This window comes from Giraffa tippelskirchi, chromosome 5 (genome assembly GCF_054371585.1).
Source record: "Giraffa tippelskirchi isolate mGirTip1 chromosome 5, T2T-mGirTip1v1.2.pri, whole genome shotgun sequence".
Classification (NCBI taxonomy): domain Eukaryota; kingdom Metazoa; phylum Chordata; class Mammalia; order Artiodactyla; family Giraffidae; genus Giraffa; species Giraffa tippelskirchi.
Genome location: NC_137279.1, coordinates 180,354,995 through 180,381,345, shown reverse-complemented (window position 1 = coordinate 180,381,345; position 26,351 = coordinate 180,354,995). Strand labels below are relative to the sequence as shown.

The 26,351-nt window shown below is 50.7% G+C and overlaps 1 protein-coding gene across 2 annotated transcripts; it reads right to left on the bottom strand.

Moving 5' to 3' along the window:
* Positions 1-1,619: 1,619 nt before the first annotated feature.
* On the bottom strand, positions 1,620-26,351 carry NT5C1A (5'-nucleotidase, cytosolic IA). Of its 2 annotated transcripts, XM_081492077.1 has the most exons (7): positions 26,122-26,328; positions 17,996-18,163; positions 16,824-16,953; positions 15,270-15,392; positions 12,716-12,900; positions 10,670-11,063; positions 1,620-9,674 (listed from the first exon to the last, which is right to left on the bottom strand). In XM_081492077.1, the coding sequence occupies exons 1-6, from the start codon at positions 26,236-26,238 to the stop codon at positions 10,698-10,700; spliced, it is 1,089 nt and encodes a 362-aa protein (XP_081348203.1). In that variant the 5' UTR covers positions 26,239-26,328; the 3' UTR covers positions 1,620-9,674; positions 10,670-10,697. The 2 variants fall into 2 exon arrangements, with proteins under 2 accessions (XP_081348203.1, XP_081348202.1); XM_081492076.1 differs by having other exon boundaries at positions 3,982-11,063; positions 26,122-26,351.

Genomic DNA, 26,351 nt, shown 5'->3' with positions numbered 1-26,351 from the left:
ATCAGTAGAATATGGTAGAAGTGATACTATGTCCCTTCTGAGGCTAGGTCATAAAAAACAGTTTTTTAAATTTTTGGCTGTACCTGACTTGTGGAATATGGGCACTAGGGCACGTGGGCTTAACTAAGCCCTTAACTAAGCCCTTAACTAAGTTGTCTGTGGCATCTGGGATCTCAGTTCCCCAATCAGGGACTGAACCCATACTGCCTACATTGGAAGACAGATTTTTAACCACTGAACCATCAGGGAAGTCCCAAAAGGCAGTTTTAAAAAGCAAGTTTGCTTTGCTCTCTCTTGGATTACTCTAGGAGAAGCAAACAGCTATGTTGTGAGGACACTCAGGCCCCCCTGTGGCAAAGAATTGAGACCAGCTGCCAATAGCCATACATGTGCGCCATCTTGTAAGCATTTCCTCCATCCCCAGTCAAGTCTTCAGATGATGGCAGCCCGGCTGATAGCTCAATAACAGCCTCACGAGACACTCTGAGCAAGAACCATGCAGCTGAGCTGCTCCTGAATTCCTGCCACATGGAGACTGTGAGATAACAAATGTTTGTTGTGTTGAGCAGCTAAGTACTGGGGTAATTTGTTACATAGCAACAGATAAACTAATCCACCATAAGACTCTCATGCCTTTGGTTTCCTTTTGAGAAGAGATATTCAAAATGCTTTACAACCAGTTCAGAAACAACCTCGGCTGCAAACAGCTGGCCCAGTCCCATCAGCCCTGAGTTCAGCCATTTGATGATGGGTATGTTGATTGACAGCTACTCAGGCCGGAGGACACCAAAACCGAAGCTGAAGATGCTCTGTTGGGCTATGGGGGGAAGAACTGTGGACCTAAATACTGTTTAAGGGAGGAAGTGATCTGTCCCTCGATACACCGAGTTTTGAGGGAGCCTAGTTGAGGAAGTTGTGTTTGAGATGAGCCTGGACAGGGCCTCAGCAGACAGAGGTAAAGGAGAGTGCAAGAGAAATGAGGGTGGTGGACGGAACGGAAGAGAGGTGCCCTAGGTTGGGTGGGCTGTGGACGGGGCCTGAGGTGCTGGAGGAGAGATGATGTGGGGGCTGAGGTTGGAATCTGAGCCACTCCCTTCCTTCTCCAGCTCCCATGGTCTCTTACCTCCTCTTCTTCCTCCCACTCCGTCCCCCTCCCTGCCCCTTGGTAGTTTCACATGGGGATATTGAGTCCACGCCAAGAACACTGCTGGGGGAAGCTGGCCTTCTGATGGGCTCACACAATCTCCCCTCAAGTTGGTATCCAAGTGGGTGGGGAGAGTCTGTGGAAAGGCACTGATACTCAAGGATGGAACTGAATCCAGGCCTGCTCACTCCATGGGTCCTCACTGGCATTTCTTTTCTTTTTTAATTTTTTAAAAGCATTGGCTGCACTGGGTCTTCCTTGCAGAGTGCAGGCTCTCTAGCCGTGGTGTGTGGGCTTCGTTGCAGCACATGGACTCTTAGTTCCTGACCAGGGATCGAACCCGCATCTCCTACATTGAAAGGTGAGTTCTTTACCACTGGATCACTAGGGGAGCCCCTCTATTGGCATTCCTCAAGGGGACCCTGAGCCAGTTGGTGGGTACAATTGTGAGGGGGCGACAAGAAGGCAACATAAGTTTATTTTAAAAGTCCTCTGTTTATTTGAATGGCTTTTAAGAAGCAGAAGGCCAGATTGTAACACTAGGAGCAGGACAAGCATGAGCAGGGAGAGGAGCCCCCGCCAACAAGCATGCAGCACCCTTTATCCCGTGACTGGGTAAATGCTACAGAGCCAGACAGGGCTGGTGCCTGCAGAGGGCTGAGGGCAGACCACGGAGGGGTCATGCTGGGAAAAGTAGGGGCAGTCTCACCCCCAGGCCAGGGAAGTCCCACAGATGAAGAAACACAGGCTCCACCTGTTTAAGGAGGCACTTGTAGGTCTACCATGGAAAGCAACTGAGAGAAGCTAGGTTATAAGGAAGGCCAGGGCAGCCCATATTTGCAAAAGACTGAAGTAGAACTATCATAAAACAAATGGTATAAAATAGGGCTTCTGACAGGTAGACACAAGCCCACTATGTGTAGAGGTTTCATTTTAAATCTTCTTCTAAATTGGGAGTACCAAGATGCTTGTAAGTAGAAATTAGAACTTAAGGATATGGGCTTCCCTGGAGGCTTGAATGGTAAAGAACTTGCCTGCAATGTAGGAGACCTGGGTTCGATCCTTGTGTGGGGAAGATCCCCTGGAGTAGGAAATAGCAACCCATTCCAGTACTCTTGCCTGGTGAATTCCATGGACAGAGGAGCCGAGCAGGCTACAGTCCATAGGGTTGCAGAGTCAGACACTGGGTAACTAACACTTCTACTAGAACGTAAGGATATGTGTGTGTGCGAGCTAAGTCGCTTCAGTTGTGTCCGACTCTGTGCAACCCTATGGAGTGGAGCCTGCCAGGCTCCTCTGTCCATGGGATTCTCCAGGCAAGAATACTGGAGTGGTTTGCCATGCCCTCCTCCATGGGATCTTCCTGATCCAGGGATCAAACCTGAGTCTTTTAAGTCTCCTGCATTAGGCAGGTGGTTCTTTACCACTAGCACCACCTGGGAAGCCCAGAGATATGTGTACTGTTAATAAAGGAGTTTATATGTACACAGTTTAAAACACACAAAGGTATGAACCAGGCTATCTCCAGGGTCTCTTAAAGATCCAAAGCTCTGTGAGTCTGAGTATTATATCTTCATACTATTAATTACTCGTTTCTAAAAAACCCAATTCACCAAGCCTGGGTCAGGGGGTGCAAACTGGAAACTCAAAGGCCGGATTTGGCCTGTAAGATGTGTTTTATTTGGCACGCACAGTGTTTTCTAAATTCATAATAGCTGCCAACGTTTGAAAGTCCAAATTTCTAGCTTCTCCTGGAAAAATGGGGAGGAATATTCGGCAACAGCAGCCCACATTCCCACACAGCAGCAACCGTGTCAGACGACAGTATCTGTGTTCCCCATTTTGCTACAGTCCTTGCCTAATCCTCTTGCTCATTTGTGTCTCCTGCCTGGCCCTTGGAGGCATCAGAGTCTGTGGCCTGGCCCAGACGTCCAGTCTATGGTGACTTCATCATTTTCTATCTGGTGCAGCTACATGCCCAGCCTTGAGGCTTCTACCCTAATTCCATAGCAGACCCATCTTAACAGTTGGCCCATGAAGCTGTATTCACCTGCAGGCCAGGAGTGTGGAAGTCAGGGTCCCTGTCTGCAGAGTTTTGGTTTGTGACTGAAAAGTTGCCAGCCATGTTTCGTTTTCATAAACTGAATCCAAAGCCCTCTTGGGGGATGACCCATCAGATACTTTCTGATCAAGACCAAGGGTAAGTCCCTTCTGGATCAGACCAGAACACCCAAGTGGAGGACAGTCCCAGTCTAGGCCGGGCTGGACCAGGAGGGCAGGGAAGAAGGCAGCTTTCCTAGCTATGGCCATGAGATGACCAGGAGAGCTGGGTACTGTTGACAGCTTTGATAAATGCCTAGGAGGTATCACTCAGTGTGAATGGCTCCATCTTCATTTGTGCAGTGCACAATCTGCCCGAATGAACATGTTGGCCTCGGGACTGTCAAGGGAAGGGAAGAAATAAATGTAGATAGTGAGGCAGGTGCAGTCAGAAGTGATTCTACCACTTCGCCTCCAAGGCTGCAGGGATGAAGAGTGGGAGGCAGAGGGTGAGGAGCCAAGACCTTGTTGGCCAGAGGATAGAAGCTGGAGAAATAGATAAGCGGCCTGGCCTCAGAAGGCCCCACGCTGCACACGTGCAAAGGCCCATGAGACAGGAAGAGCCAGGACTAGTCCCAGGAAGCAGGGCTGGCCATCAGTATACCCAGGACCCTTGGTTAACAGAGATAACCATTCTGTACACACACACACACACAAATTCAGTCATCAGCAGAGTTATCTGCCCCATTATACACACCCACAAAACAACATTATACAAACCACAAAACCACAACATGTACAAAAAGCATGCACATGTGCAATTTTTGTCCTGTTGCACATATTCATGAGTGTTCCATGCACACAATCACAGTGGTTGTTGGTAAGAGCAGCTCGTCACAAAGGTATGTTTAACAAACATCTTCAAAGCACCCAAAGTCCTTTTTGACTAAGCTACCTGGAGGAGTCCAGCACAGCACCAAGTAACGTGAAGGAGAGAAAAGTAATCAGTGAAGAAAACCAGAAACTTACGGCCAGCAGCAGAGTGTTGGCCTGCAGTGCCCCCTACTGGTAGGAGGGGCATTTGTACTTTGCTTGAAGACAGTGAAACCTGCGACACTGCTTCTCAGGCACCTCTTCTCTTATTTTTAAAAAATTATTTTATTTCAATTTTGGGTGCACCAGATCTTCTCTAGTTGTGGAGAGTGGGGGATACTCTCTAGATGTGATGCGCTGGCTTCTTATCGCGGTGGCTACTCTTGTTGCAGAGCACAGGCTCTAGGGCATGCAAGCTCAGTAGCTGCAGCCCGCAGGCTTTAGAGCACAGGCTTGATAGTTGCGGCGCATGGGCTTAGGTGACCCACAGCATGTGGAATCTTCCCAGACCAAGGATCGAACCTGTGTCCCCTTCATTGGCAAGCAGATTCTTAACCACTGGACCAGCAGGGAGGTCCTCAGGCACCCCTTCTAAGGAAGACCTACCTCCTCTCACCTAGTCAGATGAGATCCTGGCGTCCTCAGAGCTGCAGCGCAGCGTCAGAGAACGAACATCCAGGGCCTTGCACGCCCCCCTGCAGAGCAACATCTACCACCCATAGGGATGGCAAAACAGGTTTTTCATCTTTCGTGTCAACTCCAGCCCACTAGTGGTGGCTGCCTAGAATGCTGGGTTGAGAAGGATTCTGAAGCCAGGTCTGCGCTTAGCATTGAAGGGTATGCTTCTACCATGGAACAGTGCCAATAATCATGGCAGCAAGTAGGACCACTTCTACACTTGCCATTCCCTAAATCTCCAGATTTCTCCTGATCCACAATTCCAGCATGAGGGTATGTATGTCTGTTACTCCCTCACAACCACAAGAAAACTGTCATTCCAGCTGTCACCTGAGTTTTATCTTCCTTGATCAGTAACTTCTGAGCCAGCTGAAATTCTCCCTGGAATCCTCTTTGTGAAGAGCTAGTTCCTGCTTCCACAGACAGCACGTGGATGACTCGTTAGATCCGGGTCCTTAAGTCAACAGAGAGCACTTCACTTTATCCCAAACTAATATTTACCTAAGGCCCATCTACCTACCAGCACTTATCACTTCTCAAGAGACTCCTCAGGGGCAATCATGAGCTGAGAACCACACGACTGGGCTGAGCAGATACTAGCTAGCCAGCTGGGCTCAGCTTTAGCCAGGGGTCCCGTTCCCTGCCCCTTACCCAGCACTCAAATCATATGTGTGCATCAAAATTCCAAATTACAATGCACCATGTCACTTGAAAACAGACCTTGAAATCTTCAGTCCTCAGATGCTAAGGGCCTACTGTGTTTAGCTTCAGGATTCTCAGTGCCTACAATTCCTGATGATGCCCGCAGATGGGCACAGAACCTGCTCCTGCTGTCCCCCTCTGCAACCTAGCCAGCCTCCACCTCTGAATGCTTAGGTGGATGTAGCTGGTCTCTCCCACTGAGGAGTGGGTCAGGGATGTTTGCCTTACCCCAGGGGTCAGCAAACTCTTTCCACAAAGAGCCAGAGGAAAATTTTCAGCTCCTTGGTTTCTGTTGAAGCAATTCAACTTTCTTGCTGCAATTCAAATGCTGAAGACATATGTAAACAAATGGGCATGGCTATATTCCAATAAAATTTCTTTACAAAAACAGGTGGTAGGTGGAGAAGGAAATGGCAACCCACTCCACTGTTCTTGCCTGGGAAATCTCATGGACAGAGGATCCTGGCGGGTTACAGTCCATGGGGTGAAAAAAAACAGTCGGATGCAACTGAGGGGAGAAAATAGTCCCAGAAAACTTGAGGCACGTGCCAAAGGCCCCCCGAGAGCCAGGAGCTGCAACTACTGAGCCCACGTGCCACAACTACTGAAGTCTGCATGCACCCTAGAGCCTCCGCTCCACGCCAAGAGAAGCCACCACAATGAGAAGTCCACACACCACAACTAAAGAGTAGCCCCTGCTTGCAGCAACTAGAGAAAAGCCCACGCAGCAGCGAAGACCTTGCACAGCCAAAAATAAAGAAAATCATTGAAAAGAAAAACAGGTGGTGGGCTAGATTTGACCCAAGGTGCCACAGTTTGCCAAACCCAGCATCAGCCCAAACATACGGAGTTCCACAGAACGCAGGGGTGTCTAGAGGTGCTTCAGAAGATCTGCAAATGTTTGATTCTACTTTAAATTCTTCTTCGTTGTTTAGGAAGCTGCAACAAAGATGTACTATTGTGGCATTTTGCCAGGCAGGGAGTCAATATGTTCAACAGACTGTCCGGTGTTAAGAAGCTTCACATCTATGCACGTGGATGGGCCATTTGGCAGAAGAGTTAAGAGCCAGATTCCCAGCATCAGACAGACGTGAGCTCGAGTTCTCCTGCTGCCACTTCCCAACTGTGTGACTTTGGACAACTCACTTTACCTCTCTAAGCCAGCAGAGCGGGGAGACCACCAGAGTGGACACCGGCCATCCATCATGCTGGCACAGACTCCCACACACAGCCCCTTTTTGCTGGAACATGAGAAGATAGAGGGGCCAGGGCACCTGAGGCGATGGGGAGGGGGCACTCAGGGGCTCAGGACAATGCTATTTATAACTGTTACGGAGGCATTTCAGTATTATAAGCACCACTTTGGTTGGACTGGTGCACACCAGTTGAATATCATTATAATGCTGAATCCACCTTGGATTTAGATTTCTTTCCGATTTCAACTTCCTCTGGCATCTTCTGCTATATCCCCATGGCTCTGACTGGGTTCTCAGAAAGCGGCGAGGACTGTTTTGCAGTGACCTTGGACATCTCAGTGTAGTAACAGGGCTTCCTTTTTAGTGGCAGTTTCCACTGGGTCTGGGACTTGGTTGGTAAGTATTTCCTGGGACATGTTCTGCCGGAGTGCCATGCTTTTGGTTAGAAGCTGTGTCCTCTCTGCTCCATCGCTGCAGTCCCTGGCTGGGCCAGGAGCTCTGGTGCTTGTATGGCTTTTCAATTTGCCTCAGTTCAGTTCAGTCGCTCAGTCGTGTCTGACTCTTTGCGACCCCGTGGGCTGCAGCACACCAGGCTTCCTGTCCATCACCAACTCCCAGAGCTTGCTCAAATTCATGTCCATCGAGTCGGTGATGCCATCCAACCAACCGTCTCATCCTCTGTCATCCCCTTCTCCTCCTGCCTTCAATTTTGCCCAGCATCAGGGTCTTTTTCAATGAGTCAGCTCTTGGCCAAAGTATTGGAGTTTCAGCTTCAGTATCAGTTCTTCCAATGAATATTCAGGGTTGATTTCCTTTAGGATGGGCTGGTTTGATCTTGTAGTCCAAGGGACTCTCAAGAGTCTTCTCCAACACCACAGTTCAAAAGCATCAATTCTTCGGCGCTCAGCTTTCTTTACGGTCCAACTCTCACACCCATACATGACTACTGGAAAAACCATAGCTTTGGCTAGATGGACCTTTGTTGGCAAAGTAATGTCTCTGCTTTTTAATATGCTGTCTAGGTTGGTCATAGCTTTTCTTCCAAGGAGCAAACGTCTTTTAATTTCATGGCTGTAGTCACCATCTGCAGTGATTTTGGAGCCCAAGAAAATAAAGTCTGTCCCTGTTTCCATTGTTTCCCCATTTATTTGCCATGAAGTGATGGGATCAGAGACTGTTTTTGGAATGGGACCAGATTTTCATTTTTTGAGTGTTGAATTTTAAGCCAGCTTTTTTCACTCTCTTCTTTCACGTTCACTTTTAATTTGCCTGCTGACACAATAAACAATCTTCTCCCCAGCACACCTCCTCACCACTTGAAACAATCAGAAGGTGTGTCTGGCAGCTGCCTCAGCCTGCCCCCAGGACTTCTGGCCTTTTATTCCAGCCACTGAAAGCTCTTTTCCAGGCCTGACATGCTCATTTATGGTTTCAATTATAGAATTTGGACCCTCGTGTCTCTCATTGCCCAGGGCTGTCCAAGTCTATTATCAGTGCTCCAGTGAAATAGATAGCTTTTATCGCACCTTATCTTGCTGCTTTCCACATCATATCTTCCTGCTTCCCGAGAGCCCTGGAAGAATCAACCCTGTAATCACGAGGCCCTAGAGGCAGGACCTCTTGGTCTCAGAGTCCCTGGATGTATCTTAATTAGGTGACATCTGGTACTGCCCTCGAAACCCACGTGTCCACCCTGGTCACTCAGCCTAGTCCAAGCAGTGAGCCTCGGTTGTACCCAACCTCTCAGGCTTCTTATGGCTACCAGCTGGCTCTGAGAGCCCCGGAGGCTCATTCAAGCAGTGATTCTGACCCCAGAGGGAGGCGAGGCAGAAGGCCTTGGTGTGGTTCAGCCAAGATCAAGGGTGACTTGGGTTGAGTTCCTTCTCTCACTTCCTTTTCATCTCCTCGAGGCTGTCCTTGGGTCTTGCAATATCTCTGGCTGGGCTGAGAGCTTCGGCAGAGGAAAGAGCTCCAAACCAGGTCCTCTGACCGGACAACCTCCTCTGTTGGCTGGAAGGATCCTGGCTGTGGATGGGAATGACCTCGTGCAAGGACATCCTTATCACTTGCCCATTCCCTGATAAAGCGTCAGCAGTGCTGCCCCAGCACAGCCTTATTCCTCCTCCCCACAGTCAGACTCCTGGCTGCTCCAGCAGTGAGAGGGAACGCTGAGCGCAGGACTCTTCTCACACAAACTGTTGCTCATTTCCAGAGCCACCTCAGTCTTCTCACTTTGTTCACCCTCTAGGGTTATTTTTCTGACTCTGCTACTAAGCCCTACACTGTCCAGAACCTGGGCCATTAGGACCCTGGGCTGAGTCCTCAAAAAGGACAAAGGACAGGCTCCAAACTGCCTATCATTCCTTTCCCTGTCCCCAGAAGCATTCCAGCTCCCCTGCACACATCTCCAATAACACCTTTGGCTTTCTTCATAAAGTAGTTGCTCACAGCTGGGATTCCCCCTGGGGAGCTAGACAATCAGACCCCACCACTGATGTCTGCTTACACCTCTGGGTCTTCCTGTGGGATTAATCACTGGAGCTCCCACCTTCTCTCCAGAGAGAGCCAGGCTGGTCAGCAAAGAAAGAGGTTGATTCATCAAGCAATGAGAGTTCTCCCCTGCAAGTGGTGACAAAGGTGCTGCAGGGGCTCCTGCAAGTTCACCAGTCACCTCATCCTGGAGTCCCTTGCACAGCATCTTGAGAGACAAAGAGCTTACCACTTCCACTCAGAATCCCATAGCTGGAGAATCTTGCTAGGGCACATTTCAACTCCTTCATCACTAATCAGTCATGGCCCAAACCAGACCTCTTCACACTTTCTACATCACCCCAGGCAGGCCTTCCCTCGGGCTAATCCTGGATGACCTCCCACTTCAGTCATTGAGCTTTCTTCTCTGCGTTTGAGCTCACAACGGTAAACACCAATTCTCCACTTCTTCCTCCACCAACAGGGCTGCTTGGGAGCAGAGCAGGATACAATCACTGACGGAGTAAGGGCTGAGATGAGGGAGTTGGCAGGGAGGAACAAATTAAATTTGGCTAAAAAACAAAAGCAAAGGAATCACTGATCAGGCAGTGCCCCCTTCTGGCCATAGGAGAGTTTGCATGCAGGTTAAATTAACTCCAGAAACTCCTGCACCTGGCTGCTGACCCTTGATCGCTCAGGGGATGGCAGGAAGCAGACAGGTCATCTAGTCCAGTGGTTCCCGAACTTGTAAAACTGTAGGGAAGTGGCTGTGGATGATTGTGCGTCTTGCCCATTTGAAAAAGGCCTCTGGGCTGAGGAGCCAGCTGGGGCTGAAATCCAGCCTATATCCTGCTAACCAAGCTGTGTATCCCATTGTGGTCTGGGTCAGTTCACAGGAAGGGTTCTCCTTTCATAATTCATTCCAAAGACCCCATCGTTCTATAACTTGTACAAAAGCGCCATATATTCTGGAGCAGCCCTGGCACACAATGCTTCCTTCAAAGAGGTCAATCTTATAAAAACCAAGCTTCTTTATCTAAAGGAGAGTTTGAAGACCACCTAGAAGATGGAGAAACTGACTCATCAAGCAAGGAGCGTTCTCCCCCAGGAAATGGTGACAAAGGGGCTGCAGGGGCTCCTGCAAGGATGGAGTGTTCACCAGTGCACCTCAGGGGGAGGTCACCTCATCCTAGAGTCCCTTGCAAGGGAACTTAAAGTCATACACTTAATTTGCCAAGACAGAGCTTAGAAGCCAGATTCCATCTTTTTGTACTACACTGAGTTAGTTTCATAAGCCCCCCTTGAGGCATCCTGGGTGCTCTGACTCTCCCACCCTCAGTCTCATCAACTTCCCCCTGAAACCCAGCTACTCTGCACAGTCTTACTTTCTGAGCCAGGATCACGGCACAGTATTTGCCTAAAAGGAGGGCTGGTGAGGATGCTGGCCCTGTCTGCACAGTTTCCTACAGGTACCTCACTCCCAGGGATGAGGGCAGACATGCAGAAGGGCAGAGAGGTGAGGAACCAGAAGGGTCCATCGGGTGACGTGTATGACAGGGAACCATGCCTGTGGGTCAGCGAGGTTGGTGACTCAGCTACTGCGCAGGGGAGGCCTGCTTCATAGGTGAGGTCTGGCGGGGTGTCTGAGCCACGCCATAAGGCACATGGGCGGCCACCGTGCCCATCTCCTGAGCCCCAGCCACGTGGAACATCTGGTCATCAAAGAAGATATGCGGGCGAATCTTCTCCAGAAGGGGGCCCTTGGGTGCTCCTGCAAGGAACAGGGCCTCATCTGTCTCCAGGCCCCAGCTGCGCAGGGTCTTGAGAGCCCGGGCCCCCGAGCTGGCTGCACTGCGCGCTGTCACCAAGTAGGTGCGAATCGGACACTCCAGTCGCAGGCCCTTGGAGTAGAACTTCTTCTGCAGTCTCCCCAGTGCCTCCAGGAAGCCCTTTAAGGGGCCCTACAAGAAGGCAAAGGAACGTTGTGAGCTTACCCATCTCCCAAACACTTGCCCCCTCACCAGCTGGGCTCCTCCCTACAGCACTAAGATCTTGCTGTTTGTGGTTGGAGTGTTTTTTAGGATCCCTAAATCTCTTGGTTTTGCTCTGCCTGCTCGGGCCACTGCATGCATCAGTTGGATTGTAGGTACCCACAGCATTCTAGGTGTCCACACTGTTGTGATTGAAAAAACATACCTGTGTCAGAAAAAACATACCTGGGCCACTGCTAGTATAGCAGCCCACCAGGTATATGGGCGTCTGTCCTACAGCTCTGAAAGTGTGGCTTTTGTGCTCAGCAGCAGGGAGGAGATTAAAAATATTTAGTAACGATGGCATGGGCACCCTTCAAACAGAATGGATTCTAGTTGCAAACTACTGGGACAGACAGACCAATGTATCACTGCCCAGTATTGACCCTGCTCCTGGGGCACATGGGTGGCTCAGAGAGTCGTGCTCCAGTTTTCGTAGGGTCAGGGAAAGGATTTACTTTCTACAGTGCCTGGAACAATGAAACTTCATGAGGAAGTGTGAATAAAGAACCAGAGGATGATAAAGAAAAAAACTGTAACAGCAGTTGGACATCAGGAAAGGTAGGCTTCTGATCTTGGAGACCCCTCACTTGCTGGGTGACCTGGGGAAAGCAGAGGTCTCCTGGGGCTCTGCCTCCCACTTAGTGAAAAAAAATAACCAAAAACTGTCCTCCTCTAGATTCCCAAGGATTTGGAAGGAACCAAAAAGAAAGGAAGTGAAATGAATACTTGGAGGTCATAGCTAAAGCCAGCTGAGCTCTTTGGGGTTATTGAGCACCAAGATTTTTGTTAAAAGCATAGACAGGCGTTCCCCAAGGGCTGGAGAATCCTAGTAGTTCCAGCCCCAGGGGATTTCCACCAGCTCTAGGTCGTGTTCTGCTCTCAGGGAGACTCTGAGTAGTTTGAGGGTGAGTGAGGATCCTTGAGCCCCCGACCAACAGATGGAAGACAGAAAGTGAGAAGGGCTGGTATGGTCAGGCGGGCTGCCCCAGACCCCACACCAGCTGGATCTCCCTGCCCCGAGGAGGGGCACTTGTCCGGCTCTTCCTTTCCTCCAGTGAGGGAATCCGGGGCTTCTTGAGAGGACGGGACCCGGCTCAGAGAAGTAGGGGAATCTCAGAGAGGGAAGGGCAGCTTCAGAGAGAGAAGGTGAGGCATTCAGGGAGGGATGGAGACTTCAGAGAAGGGATGGAGACCCAGGAAGAAGATAGAGGCCTTCAGAGAGAGGATGGGAATTTAGGAGGTGGATGGGGGCTCCAGGGAGGGGATGGAGACCTCATAAAGGAGCTGCAAAGAAGAGGCAGGGGCTTCAGAGAGCAGCTGAAAGAGAGAATGGGGGCTTCAAAGAGAGGGTAGGAATGCCATGAGAGGGGTGGGGGCTCAGAGAAGAGGTAGAAGCTCACTGAGGGGAGTCAGGGGTCAAGGTGAGAGAAAGGAGCGCTGGAGGCCTGGGCGGGGCAGGGGACCTGGCTGGATTCTGGGCTGAGCTTGGGGTTTGGCTCTGGGCTGGAGGTTCCAGCCAAGGGCAGGTCCTGTGGAGCTTCCTTCCTCCACCCAGGGGTTCCGAGGAGTGTGTGGAGCACCTGGGCCAAAGGCTTGTTCTCGTGGGCCTTCTCATGCTCAAAGAACCTGTCCAGCCCATGGGCCTTCACGATGCGCTCTGACTCATCCGAGAAAAGCACAGCGTCCCCGTCGAAGGCCACGCGCAGCTGACTCTGGGACACAGCCACGTCCCGGCTGGGGCTGAAGATGGTGGCCGCTGCGATCCCTGCATGGAGAGAGGCAAGACTGTCTGCCCTCGTCTGGGTAATAGGCGCCCCGACACCCGCCTCAGCTGCCTGGGGGGCCAGGAGAGGGCTATCTCACCATATCCTTGCCCCACCTGCCTCACCCAGGACTCAGGGCCCAGCAAAGGAGGGCCAGTATTCAGAATATTACAAAATAGGCCAGTAAGAGTGGACAGGGGAGGGAGTTTCCTATCAGTCCAGTGGTTAAGACTCTGCACTTCCAATGTAAGGGACGCAGGTTTGATCCTCAGTTGAGGAACTAAGATCCCACATGCTGCATGAAGTGAGGCCAAAAAGAAAAAAGAATGGTCAGCGGCTTTATCTCTGAGTAGGGCTCTGAGGACCCTGGCCTAAGCCAGGGTTTCCCCTTTAGTTGCTGCTTTGAGGGAAGGTCTGGGGAGAGGGGCTCCCGGGGAATAGGAAGGCACTTGGAAGGCACAGGGCAGGAGCTATTAATATTTATCAATCAGTATGGGGGAATTTCAATACTTTAGCAAGTCCATACTGGTATGGACAGTTGAACATCAGTCCTGAGTAGAAGGCAGGGCCCCCCAAGCCACCACTGTCCTTCCTGGGGCTCCTCACAGGCCCCTGATGTAGATTTACAGGAAGGATCCCTGACCCTGGCTGGGCCTCAGTTACTCACTTACTGTTGGTTCCTGTAAGTCCCTCACCCTCTCTAGACCCAGATAAAATTAAGGATGTTTCAGCTCTGTCCAGGGATCCCAGGCTTCAGTCTGGTGTGGGGGCACTGTGGGCACCCCCTCGTCTGCAGCCAGGCATGCCCTACTCCCTGGCGGCTCAGATGGTAAACCATCTGCCTGCAACGCAGAAGACCTTGGTTTGATCCCTGGGTCGGGAAGACCCCTTGGAAAAGCAAATGGCAACCCACTCCAGTATTCTTGCTTGGGAAATCCCGTGGACAGAGGAGCCTGGCAGGCTACAATCTATGGGGTTCCAAGGATAGGATACAACTTACCAGGTAAACCATCCCCACATGCCCTACTCAGGGCTGCCTAGTCTTTAAAGTTTCCCTGGGGCAACTTGGGTGGCCGTGGGAGGCAGCGCTAATGACATGTGACTCTGTGAAGAGACTCTGGACTTCTCCATGGGGTCCAGTATGTCTGTTGCAAACCCCAGCTCCAGGCTAGAGCTCACTGGATGACAGAGAGCAGTTTCAGGAGGCTGGAGACCTGGGCAGTGTGCTCAGCCCATCCTCAATTCTTTACCTCTCCAAAGGCCACGTCAACCCTGCTCTTTGGGGATCTAGGGTCCTAGGCCTGGGCAGAGACAGAGCTTTGGGAGGAGTGAGCAATGCCAGCTTCACCTCACCTTCACTAAGCCCAAGGATGCTATAAGCAAGTTCAGGCCGTGGACATCAGGCCAGGTTCCTTCTCAGCTTTGCCAGTGCTAGAGCCAGGATGAATCAAAATCATCTGATCTTGAGCAGGGCGTCCCTCCTGCCTAAGCCCGTGCTCCCCAGCCTGGGCTTAACTTAAAGACATATAGAGGGACTCAGGCAGGACAGTGCCAAGGTCCCAACCAGAGGGTATGACATCTGTCTAGGAAAATGGGTTCTGCTTTGGGCTTAAAGAAAGCCTCTTGGAGCCCCAAGCAGCTCAGGTGAGTAGGCCTCAGCAGGGAGAGAGACCAGGCTCCTAGGCAGGAGATAGCATGAGAGAGGAAGAGGTAAATGAACATACTGTTGGCTGCAAAGCAGCCAAAGGGAAATATTGGTGGGAGAGGTAAATCAGAAGCTTGGGATCAACATACACACACTACTATATATAAGATAGAGAGCCAACAGGACCTACTATACAGCACAGGGAACTCTATTCAATATTCTGTGATAACCTATATGAGAAAAGAATCTAAAAAAGAATGAATATATGTATAACTGACTCACTTTGTTATACACTTTGCTGGGCAAGTACTGATCTCTTTCCTCACTGGCCCAGAGAGGGACAGAGGCTGCCCATGGTCACACAGGAATCAGAACTCCTACTGACCTGGAGGATCTTTTTAGAAGGGAATAACTTTCTGGGCTGTAAAGAGGGTTCCCACAGAAACTGACAGCTAGGTGATGTAGATGAGTAAAAGCATCCTTAACATGGTAGGGCAGGAGGTGGGAGAGGGAACTAGATGGGAAATGAGTGAAACAGATGGGGCCTTGTTCTCAGGGTTTACAGGACAGGCCATAGGAATTGAGGGAGGTACTGCCCTTCCAGTTACCATGGCAACCCCTAGCGCCTGCTCAGAGCTTTAGGACCAGGCTGCCCATCTCTGAGACTGGCTCCCCACACTCCTCTTTGCCAGACTCCCCACACTCTCCTTCTCCAGCTTGACTCACCTTCGTCAATGGCTTCCTGCACTTTTTCTGCATCAGCCGACAGGTAGAGGTTGGTGTGATAGGCCTTGAGGTAGCAGATGGGGCTGTTGCCGCCTGTCATGCAGAACCTCTCGATGAACAGGTCTGGGGAGGAGGTAGAGAGGAGCCAGGTGATGTCTGGGTCAACCCTCAGCACCTCAGAATGGTCCCTCCGTGTCCAGTGGACGCCATGTTGGTTCTGAGTGGTGGTGGGGCAGCAGAGTGATTCTCTAAGCAATTTTACGCCAGCGTTCCCCCTCCTTGAGCTCCCCCCATCCTTCGTCCACGAAATGGGGATGACCACACCTCTGAAGGGGCTGCCTGGCTCAAGGAACCACAGTACTACAAAGGCAGGTCCCCAGCTATGTGATCTGTGGTCAATCCTTCCTGATCATAGTTGATTGTATAGGGGTGGGCACCTGCCTTAAGCTGGGCCAGTCAGATTCTCTTCCAGCCTGTGCTGATAATCACCTGGCACCCATGTCTGTGCCGGTTGTAAAACTTTGCTTGTCAGTCAACAGCTGCTGCTCCAAACCCACGGAGTTACCCCATCATTGCCCCAGCCTCTCACACAGGACGGTCCACCATGGAAGGGCACAGCAGGGCTCCTTCAGGACCCTGCCTCAGTACCACAGGTGGTGTCTGTCCTGATTCCTCGGTGCTTGTGTCACAAAGTAGGTAAACATTTGAATATCACCCCTGCTTCCAACAATTTGAAATTAGGATTAAAACAATGCCAACTGGCTCTCTTGAATGCTGAAAACAAGGACTCGTAAACTTGTAAATTTGGGCCATATTCAAGAAAAGCAAAGAAACATAGTCTGGAGAAAGAAAAATAAGAGACAATAAGGAAAAAAAGAATGGATTTTCTGAGAGAAGCAGAAATCAGGGCTCCTGTGGTCCAGAGAGAAAAAGAGCCTTGGAGAGATTACCAGTACTTGGATTCAGGCCCTTTGGGCTCAATTTTACTTCCTTTACTGTGGTTCCAAGAGGCACTCCAATAACCTGGTAAGAAATGATTCTCTTGAGCTAACGCCGGCTCTAGAGGGTCCATTACTTTCAATCAAGAGTTTGGGCTAAGACACAACGTCCCTTCACTCTGACAACTGCACCTGCCTCCCCCAGCAGCCCTGTAAGACCTGTCAGCCTCACTGCAAAGAGAAACTGAGACACGGAGGCAGCAAGTATCCTGTCGGATCGAGAAGGGAGTGGGGCCTGTACAAGGATGTGCTGGAGCTGGCTTGTACCAGCTTGCAAGGCCCAAATGTTAAACATTCAGGGACTTTTGGAGCCAGTTAGATTGTTCCGTTATTGATAGCTTGACATGACCCACGATGGGAGTATTAACAGCCTGAAAATGGCAATGCTATGATCAGAGTTTCGGTGGGGGTATTGTTTTGTTTTTTGAAAGAGCCTATTTACCAGAACCCCACTGGGCCTAAGATTCCAGTGGGTATACCTATACCCTGCAGAGGTTTGATGCCAACCCTGGGTGTCTGCTACGGATCATGTCATGGCCAAAGCTGTCATGCTTACCATAGTGATTGATGCTGTTGATGAGACGGACACCCACTTGAGCGTGGTTGTTGGTCACCAGGACGATGTCGAAGAGGTCCTCACCCTCAGGGTACAGCTCCCGCAGCCGCCTGTTCACAGCCTCCAGAGCCTGCATGGGAAAATGGGTCCTAGGGCTCAGAACCCCCAGGGACTGATGCCTAGTGTTAGTAGCCAGGATTGGGGATGTGGGGTGGGCTGGGATCCAATGCTGGGAGGGGAGGGGAAGTCAGGGGCTGGGCTTGAGGTCAGATCAGTGGACATGGACTATCACCTCCTAATCTCTGTCCTTGTATGGGTTGATTATTGCTCATACAATAATGTAAATTATTAGATTTTGACGCCTCACTAAAAGGGTGAGTGGAAGTCGAAATTCAGCTCAGGTTCCACGCACTAAGCTGGTTACCTGGAGTAGGGCTGTATTTGTTCAGGGGATGGGGAGGACTCTTCTCCCCACAATGGCTGTCCCCTTGCCAAGTCATGCTTCTGTGGGGTAGCACTACCCAGAGGGGACCCTTTTCCTTTACTCAAACCCCTATGGGAGTGCTTTTCTTTTTTAAAAAATAAGAAGTAATTAAGATTTCCTTAAATAAGTGAAAGCAAATTCAGTAGATAATAGTAAATACAAAATATAAAATAATTCAATGTATTAGATCAAGGTATTTTTCAGTTACATTATTATGTTCCTCTCTAAGTAGTTAATCTGTAATAAAAGATAGTGTTCTTTGGGGGGACTTCCCTGGTGGTTCAGTGGCTAAGACTCTGGGCTTCCAATGCAGGGGGCCCAGATTTGATCTCTGGACAGGAAACTAGATCCCACATGTGACAAGTAAGAGTTCCATGCCACAGTTAAGACCCAGAGTATCCAAATAAATAAAGATTAAAACAACAACAACAACAGTGTTCCTTGTATGAATATTATGTCTGTAATTATAACAAGATTTGCAGCAGAATGTACTTTTTTATACATTCCTTTTTTCATATTTTTTCTATTATGGTTTATCACAGGATATTGAATATAGTTCCCTGTGCTATATAGTAGGACCTTGTTTATCCATCCTAAATGTAATCTACCAACCCCAAACTCCCATGGGAGGGCTTTTAGCTAATGCCCATGAAGGCTTTGTATGGCCAGTGGTGGGACTGCCCCTCACCTTCACGAAGGGGAAGGCTGGTCCAGGGCTGAAGGGCTCGTTCTCGTGTTCCAGCTGGTAGCGCACGTATTCCTCCACGCCCTGCTCCGTGTAGATCCGCTGCTCCTCGTCCATGCGGAACAGGGCTCGGGAGGACACAGCAATGGTGACGGCATTCTGAGGCTTGGGCTGCAGGGATGCAGGAGGAGGGGTCGACCCTCAGACTTCCCTGAGGCAGGTCTCATGTACCAGCCCTTCTGGGAACTGGGGACAGGGAGAGGCCCCAGGCCTGGCGTCTGCCTTAAGGAGCTCAGTCTTGGGCAGGGACAGACCTAAATCAGGATCCCCTCTATGAAGGATCTAGCTGGGGACTGGGGGAGACGATGGCTCCCCACGGAGGAGGACAATCTGGTGGGAGGCACATGTCCTCGGGGAGTTTGCAGGCTAGCTGGCCATCTTGACATGACAGAGAAATGAATCCAGGGTAAGCAGCCCAAGTACGAATGATGCTCAAGATGGTCTTCAGAAGGTTTCCATTATAAAATGGGAGCTACATGCCCTGGGGAAGAAATGGCACCCAGAAGCATGCCAGTTATAGAAGAAAATCTGTCTCCAGCCTAGATCTTTCTCCTGAGCTCCAGACTGTTATTTCTAACTGCCCAGTTGACTAAAAAACACTCAAACTCATCCTGCCCAAGGCTGAATTCCCAAGGACAGCAATCTGTCCACTCTCAAGCCTCATCCCCTGTCGTCTTCCTCATCTCAGTGCTCTGCACCACCAACCACTCATCACCCAGCCCAGAGCCCAGAAGTCAACCTCAAGTCTTCCCTCTTCCTCCACTCCCTTCCCCCATCAATCAGTCGTCAAAACCTATCCACTCTACTAGAATCCATCCACTTCTTCCTGTCTTCCCTTCCATGGGCCAGCCATCACCATCTCTTGTTCCCTCCAATACGTGGTCCATATTGTTGTCAAGGGGTTTTTCTCAGATTCAGATCTGATCATGCCCACCTCCTTCAGTGGTGCCCTCTGTGTGGTAAAGAACCTGCCTGCCAATGCGGGAGACATAAGAGGTGCAGGCTCAATCCCTGGGTCGGGAAGGTCCCCTGGAGGAGGGCATGGCAACCCACTCCAGTTATTCTTGCCTGGAGAATCCCATGGACAGAGAAGCCTGGTGGGCTACAGTCCATAGGGTTGCAAAGAGTCAGACACATGTGAAGTGACTTAGCATACATACACACACTGTCATCAAATTCTTCTCACACTCTGATCAGCAGCCTTGAGGATGGAGTAGGAAGCCCTCCATGACAGACCCCTACCTCTGTCTCCCCTCCTAGCTTCTCATTACCCTGCTTTGCTCTATCTGACCTTTCTCACGTCTGAGCACATCTTCCCCCGCCCCTTCTCTGAACTTTTGCACTGGATGTTTCCTCTGCCTCATTTGCTGTTTCCCCGACTCCCCATCCAGCTAACTTCTACTCAACCCTCAGGTCTCAAACTACATGTCATCTTTACAAAACCATTCCTTATCCCTAGTAATGGGCTTGCTACCTTTCCTACCAATTTCCTTTTTAGTAAATTTTTTCCTTTTAGTAAAATTCATTGAAGTAGATCCTGACACTGAGGAAATGCTGAATCTCTTGGACTTTGGTAGTCTATCCAATCTGCTGGTCACTCAGCCTACAGTTGGGATGAATTTCAAAACACCATGTGGAGCTGTTGGAATCTTTCTGCCCTGCTGTAATATTTTCAATAAACCTCTGATAACAGCACCTATATATATGCATATATATTAATATACATAATTGCTTATTTGTTGTTGTTGTGTAGTCATTAGGTCGTGTCTGACTCTTTTATGACCCCAAGGACTGTAACCCACAAGACTCCTGTGTCCATGGGATTTCCCAGGCAAGAATACTAGAGTGGGTTACCATTTCCTACTCGAGGGCCTCTTCCCAACCCCAGGGATCAAACCTGAGTCTCTTGCGTTGGCAGGTGGATTCTTTACCACTAAGCCACCAGGGAAGCCCAATTGCTTATTTAACTATTTCCATTTCTAGGCAGAGTTCTAGAAACAGGAACCATGCTTAAGTTCTGAGGGAGCAGGAACCAGAGTTATCTTGTTCATTTATTGTATCGCTAGTCCTCCAAACTATGCTTAGCATACAGTAGGTGCTCAGTAAATATTTAATGTCTCTGAACTTTTAAGCAGTTTATTTTAATGAAAGACAGTATTTGCCATAACAAATTTAACAAGAACCAGAAACTCCACTACAGTGCCCTTATCTGTTCAAATTGCTTGAAATATAGTAGGTACTCAGAGAATACTGTTTGAGTTGATGCAGATTTGACAAACATTTATTGTTTCTTTGTGCCTGAGGATGGTCCTGGTAGAGACTCGGCTCCTGCCCTGAGAGTCAGAAGCTGGTGGGGGAGAAAGATGGGTAAACAGAGGGGCAAAAGGGCATTAAATGAATGCTAGAACCAGGTGAAAGCAAATTTCAGAGGAAGCTGCTATGGGAGAGGTGGCATCTTAGCAGAGCCTTGAAGGAGGAGTGGGGTGAAGGAAGGCATGTGGAGGTGTGAACACACGCTGTGCCTTCACAAAGGTAAGCAGAGCCCTGTGCATGGGGGCAGAGTGTAGCTGAGCCCAGAAGAGTAGGCAGATGGTAGACGGCAGAAGGTCTTCTTTCAGGGGCCCATGAGGGTCTCAGAACTCCTTCAGCACCTCCCACGGAAGAAGGAGAGGGGAATGCCACCACAGGCAGCAGCTGGACCCTGCATAATCCCTGGGGAGGATGAGAATGCAGGTCCCCAAGGGACTCACAGTTATCCAGAGAGTCCCACCACATCTCTGTGACTTGAGCAATCCTGGGACCATGGTTCCCATTTGACAGATGAGGAAACAGGGACTTAAGTTGGGGGCAAGACTCCTAAACGGACCTTGCATTGTGGCCTGCTCCTAACAGCCCTGCTGGCTACGCAGTCAATCCCATTTTTTTCTCTCTGGAGTCAAGCCTGGGTCCCAATCAGTTGACAACACTGAGTGATGACTATGTGACAGGCATTGTGTGGGGGACCTGGCAGGAAACCATACAGATGTGATCCCTGCCCCCATGGAGCTTATGATCTATCCCCAAGGCAGAGGTCCATGCCTCCTTTAGAGGAACACTGTCCAATAGACCTCTCTGTGAAAATGGAAAGGAAAGGTCCAGTGCTGTCTGCGTGACTGTATGTGGCTAGGGAGCCACTTGAAATGGCGGCCAGTGAGAAGGAGGAACTGAATTTTTAATTGTATGTAATTTTAATCAATTTAAACTTAAGTAGCCATAGTGGCTAATGAAGCTTTAGAACTTCAAAGTAGGAACAGAAGACCAGAGTTCCCAGACTCATGAGGCAGACCTCAGTTTGCATTTGACTTTTACCCCAGTCAAGACAGTGTGTGGGGCCAGCAGGACGAGTCTAAGGTATTGGCAGGACAGGTGACCGTCCTCTGGGGCTCAGCCCAGTAACTCCGTCAGCTGCCAGCCATCTCCATTATGTGTATCCTTGGGCTGGGTACCTCTCAACGCCCCCAGCCACCGTGAGCCTTCAAGGAAGGAAGGTAAAAATTAAACAAAAGGGCTTAATAGAGGGATGGCCAGGGATGGTAAGGGTACAGTTGGGGGAGTGGGGAGACCCCCTCTCATAAACCCAGGAGGTCTGCTGGCCTTCAAGGCAGGAGCTGAGCTTGCCTCGCCCCCTGGGGTTACTGCCTCAGGGACAGGTCCATCACCCCTTCAAGGACAGAGAACCAGCTGCCCTCCCAGCCCCTTCAGGCAGGTTCCCAAGCTGCCACTCCAGCCCAGGCAGCCAGCCAAGGTCTCGCTCCTCACTTTCTGTCCCACAGTCCCTGCCAGACTGCTGTGTCCTGGGTCTTCTCCGGCTGACCTGCCCGGATCCCATTGTATCCCACCTCTGGCCATTGCAAGAAAAAGATCCCAGCTGCCTCAGTCCCAGGAGTCTCCACTTCCTTCTTTGACAGATGGGGAAAGAGGCCCAGAGATGGGCAGAGTATTACTCGAGGTCATCCAGCAAAGACAAGGCAGAGCCAGGAAAGATCCTAAGCCTCTGGCCTCTGTCCACACAGCAGCACCGTCCCCCTCTACTCCCCTCCTCAATCACTTCTGGAAGCCCCCAACGCCTGCTACTTCAGCAGTGTCCTGGATGCCCTGCCCTCCCTTTTCAGATCTGGGGGAACTGGTGAGGGGCACCATGCTTTTAGATGGAGGTTGCTAAGGGTGGGACTCTTTACCCCAAAATGGAGAGTCCCAGGATGGGACCCTGCTCTCCTGCTTAGCCTGCTCTGACTCTGTACAGGTGAGGAGGAGTCCAAGGGCCTAGAGGGCCTTAGCGGCTGTGGGAAATTCAGATCCCAGCTGGGAGAGAGGAACAGCGTCTCCGGGCTCCAGGCAGAGCTGAAAGAACAGGTGAAAGGGGCTGGTCAGAGCCAGGGAGAAGCCAAGCCTCTAGAGATGTCCTTGGACCTCACTGCGGAGGGAGGCCACCCCGTCACGTGCCGTCAGGTGCACCTAACCCTAACCCTAGTTAGAGGAACCCTAGTTCCTCCAGAAATCAGGAAGAAGTCCACACGCCAGACTGAACTGTGGGTCAGAAAGACCCTCTATGCCAGACCAAGGTCTCAGTCTAGGAGCGCTGGGCTCTCTCTGTCTTTCACTGGAGTGGTGTTGGGGGACCTGGTTACTCCTGCATCAGGGACAAGGATGGAGGCATCATGCAGGGCAACCTGGCCCCACCTGCCTGCCTGAGGAGCTTGCATTGAGGCCCTGGGATTTTGCCTGTTGGGCCCAAGATAGGAACACGGCCACAAGCTGCTGTTTCTAGAAGGACTTAGAGGCAGAAGGACTGCTGGAGGAGAGGGGAACAAGACAGGTCTGGACTGAGGAAGTCCTCTGACCTCTTGAGGTGAGGGCCTCATATAGACCTTCAGGGTTAACTATTTCACTCAGGAGCTGGGGGATGAGAATAAGCCTAGGCCAGACCAGCATGGGGCCCGGAGGCCCAAAGCCCCCAAAATAGCCTATGGGGGGAGGGGTTCCCACAGGAAGGAGTAGGGGTCAGGAATCCGCCAGTCTCCTTGCCTCCCAGAGAACAACAAGGCCCAGGGACTGACTGAGAACTCATAACGGACAAGAGGTCATAACTGTCAACTGGGCCTGAGCTCCTGGAGGAAATGGAGGAAATGGACTGGCGTGCTCCACTCACCACCCTAGTCTCCATCCCCTTCTTTCCATCCCTCAGGCTGTGACATTAGTCCAGCTTCCTCCCTAGGCAGGAACCAGCCTCTTCACTGCTCTGTCTATTACCAGGCACACCCTCTCCAAGCCATCCACAAACACAGCCTCACTTTAGCAAAGTGACCTTGCTAAAATGAAAACACCAAGTTAATCCCCTTGTTGAAAAGTCCTGTGATAGCTCCATAATGGTTTTCACACTTGTTTAAAAAGTAGGTTGACATTTGATGCAAATAAACTTTTGGGGGGAGCCCCAATATGTAAACCATATCAGTTCAGTTCAGTTCAGTCGCTCAGTTGTGTCCGACTCTTTGCGACCCCATGAATTGCAGCACGCCAGGCCTCCCTGTCCATCACCAACTCCCGGAGTTTACCCAAACTCATGTCCATCGAGTCAGTGATGCCATCCAACCATCTCATCCTCTGTCGTCCCCTTCTCCTCCTGCCCCCAATCCCACCCAGCATTAGGGTCTTTCCCAATGAGTCAACTCTTCGCATGAGGTGGCCAAAATATCGGAGTTTCAGCTTCAACATCAGTCCTTCCAATGAACACCCAGGATTGATCTCCTTTAGGATGGATTGATTGGATCTTCTTGCAGTCCAAGGGACTCTCAAGAGTCTTCTCCAACACCATAGTTCAAAAGCATCAATTCTGCGGCGCTCAGCTTTCTTCACCGTCCAACTCTCACATCCATACATGACCACTGGGAAAACCATGAATCCAATAGGGTTTCCCTGATAGCTCAGTTGGTAAAGAATCCGCTCGCGATGCAGGAGACCCCGGTTCAATTCCTGGGTTAAGAAGATCCCCTGGAAAAGGGATAGGCTACCCACTCCAGTGTTCTTGGGCTTCCCTTGTGGCTTAGCTGGTAAAAAAATCTGCCTGCAATGCTGGAGACCTGGGTTTGATCCCTGGGTTGGGAAAATCCCCTGGAGGAGGGAAGGGCTACCAACTCCAGTGTTCTGGCCTGGAGAATTCCATGGTACAGTTCATGGGGTCACAAAGAGTCGGACATGACTGAGCGACTTTCACTTTCACACACATGAATTCAAATGTATTATGTATTCAGATGTTCACAGTATATTAATATTTAATGTCCACCAATTAATACAGGAGACCAGTGAGGATTTAAACTTCATCATCGAGTCAGTTTGTTTCTGCTTCAATTTGCTGGTTTTCGCACAGCATTGAGAAAGTCCTAATTCATACCAATAAGTGGCTGCGAATGCTAAAAAGGCTTTTTTGTTTTGTTCTATTTTAAACTACAAGCCTCAAGAAACTCAACCACAATTGTCAGCAATCTCACGATACTCTTCTGTTAAAACAGATTACAATAAAAGCTTTATTCTGAGGTTTGCTAAAAAAGATAATCGACCTGTAGCATAAGGTAACACACTGGCAGTCTCCAAGGTGCTAAAATGTCCAATAACACATTTGAGTGAGCTGAGTTTTATCACATATTTTTACTTTTGTAAAACATAGTTTGAGGAAGAAAGAAAATGAATTGACTTCACCTATGAGCAGACACCCTGAAACATGGGTCTTCATGGAGCCTAATTTTAAGACCTCTAACCCCACTGAATAAGATCTGGACTTTTTAATGCGGCACTCAAGGCCCTCTGTGGGTCTCTGGCATCTTCCCAATGGGTCTTCATGGAGCCTAATTTTAAGACCTCTTACCCCACTGATAAGATCTGGACTTTTTAATGTGACACTCAAGGCCCTCTGTGGATCTCTGGCATCTTCCCAACTCCTCTCCTGAAGATCCTGCATTTTATTTTCTCAGTTTCAAAGACATCGACCATCGTCTTTTGCTCATCCTGTTTCCCTGTCTGGGAAGGTCCACCTACTCAGGCTTTAAGAGAAGCTCAAACCAAGCCACCTCTACAAGACTTCCTGAGTTGGCGGTCACTGCCTCCCTTATGCTCCCACTGCTAAGGTTTTCACCTGGGCATTCACCATATCTAGGGTCTCTGTGAGCTCCTGAGGCAGGGACTCAGCCTAATTCATCTCTCAACGCGCACTGCTGAGTAGGACTGGAGGTGCAGCAGGGAATGACTGTTGACAAGGTGGGCCTCATGGGAGGGGTGTTTGGAGGGAAGCAGCAGGGTGCTTTAAGGTCAGTTTGGAGTTCTTTGGAGGATGCTCTGAGCCAGCTTCCATCCTGCATCCCCTTCCCAAGCTCTGAGATCGGGGAAGTTGGAGTGAGCAAGGCCCAGGACCATGGGGAGATGAGACTCCTCCTCTGTGTGAGTCCCAGAGGGCTGAGGCGACCACCTAGGTCAGCCAGCGGGGGCTGACCTGTGAGGGGAGTAGAGCCGGGAGCTGGGGCGCAGTCCCGCGCTGGGACCCCAGAGCCAGGCACGCAGAGCCCTAAGCTCAGAGCGCAGATTCCAGTGCAGCTCCCTTCTCTTAAAACCCAGGGAGCCCCGCACCCCGAGCCGGAGCCCGAGCCCTGTGCGCAGGATGGCAGAAACCGGAGCGCACAGCAAAGAGCCAGGTTTACAGAGTCCGGTTACCTGAGCCCCAGCGCTTCTGCAGGCGCCGCTGACCGGCTTTGCCAACAAGTGCTGCCCCCGTGCCCCAGGCTGGGCCGCGGCCCGGAGTTGGGCCCTGATGACAGCATGGGGGAGGAGGATCCTGGCGTGGAACCGGAACCCCGAGATAAAAAAACACCCGACCAGAGCTCCCAAAATAAAACGGAGCCTGTGCCAACGGCCTGGCATATGCTGGTGATGAGGACCCGCGTCCCTTCTCGGAGGGGCATCACGGGTCCCTCTCCGAAGGGCTGACGACCCCTCCGGGAGTGACCCTAACTCTGCCCTGCCCCATACCCATGCCCTGGTCTTACCGACTTGGGTTTCTTCTGGGGCGCGAGGTTGTCATAGAAAGTCTTGGCTTCCTCCCAGCGCGGGGCCGCGGCGGTCTCTGCTCCCAGCCCGGGCTCGCGGGGCTCCCCGGGTTCCATGCTTAGCTCTGACCCGGCCGGGCCGGAGCAGGCGGCTGCGGAGAGCTGAGCCGGCGGGACTGGGCTGCGGGAGGGAGGGAGGCGCGTCCCGGGCGTGAGAAGGGGGCGGGCGG

Bases quoted from the DNA above. Each gene is read 5' to 3' on its own strand.
- NT5C1A (XM_081492076.1), bottom strand. From the start codon at position 26,238: ATGGAACCCGGGGAGCCCCGCGAGCCCGGGCTGGGAGCAGAGACCGCC. The intron at 18,164-26,121 runs GTAAGACCAGGG...GCATCCCTGCAG, and splicing joins CCCAGAAGAAACCCAAGTCG to CCCAAGCCTCAGAATGCCGT. The intron at 16,954-17,995 runs GTGAGGGGCAGT...TTTCCCATGCAG, and splicing joins CAGCCTTCCCCTTCGTGAAG to GCTCTGGAGGCTGTGAACAG.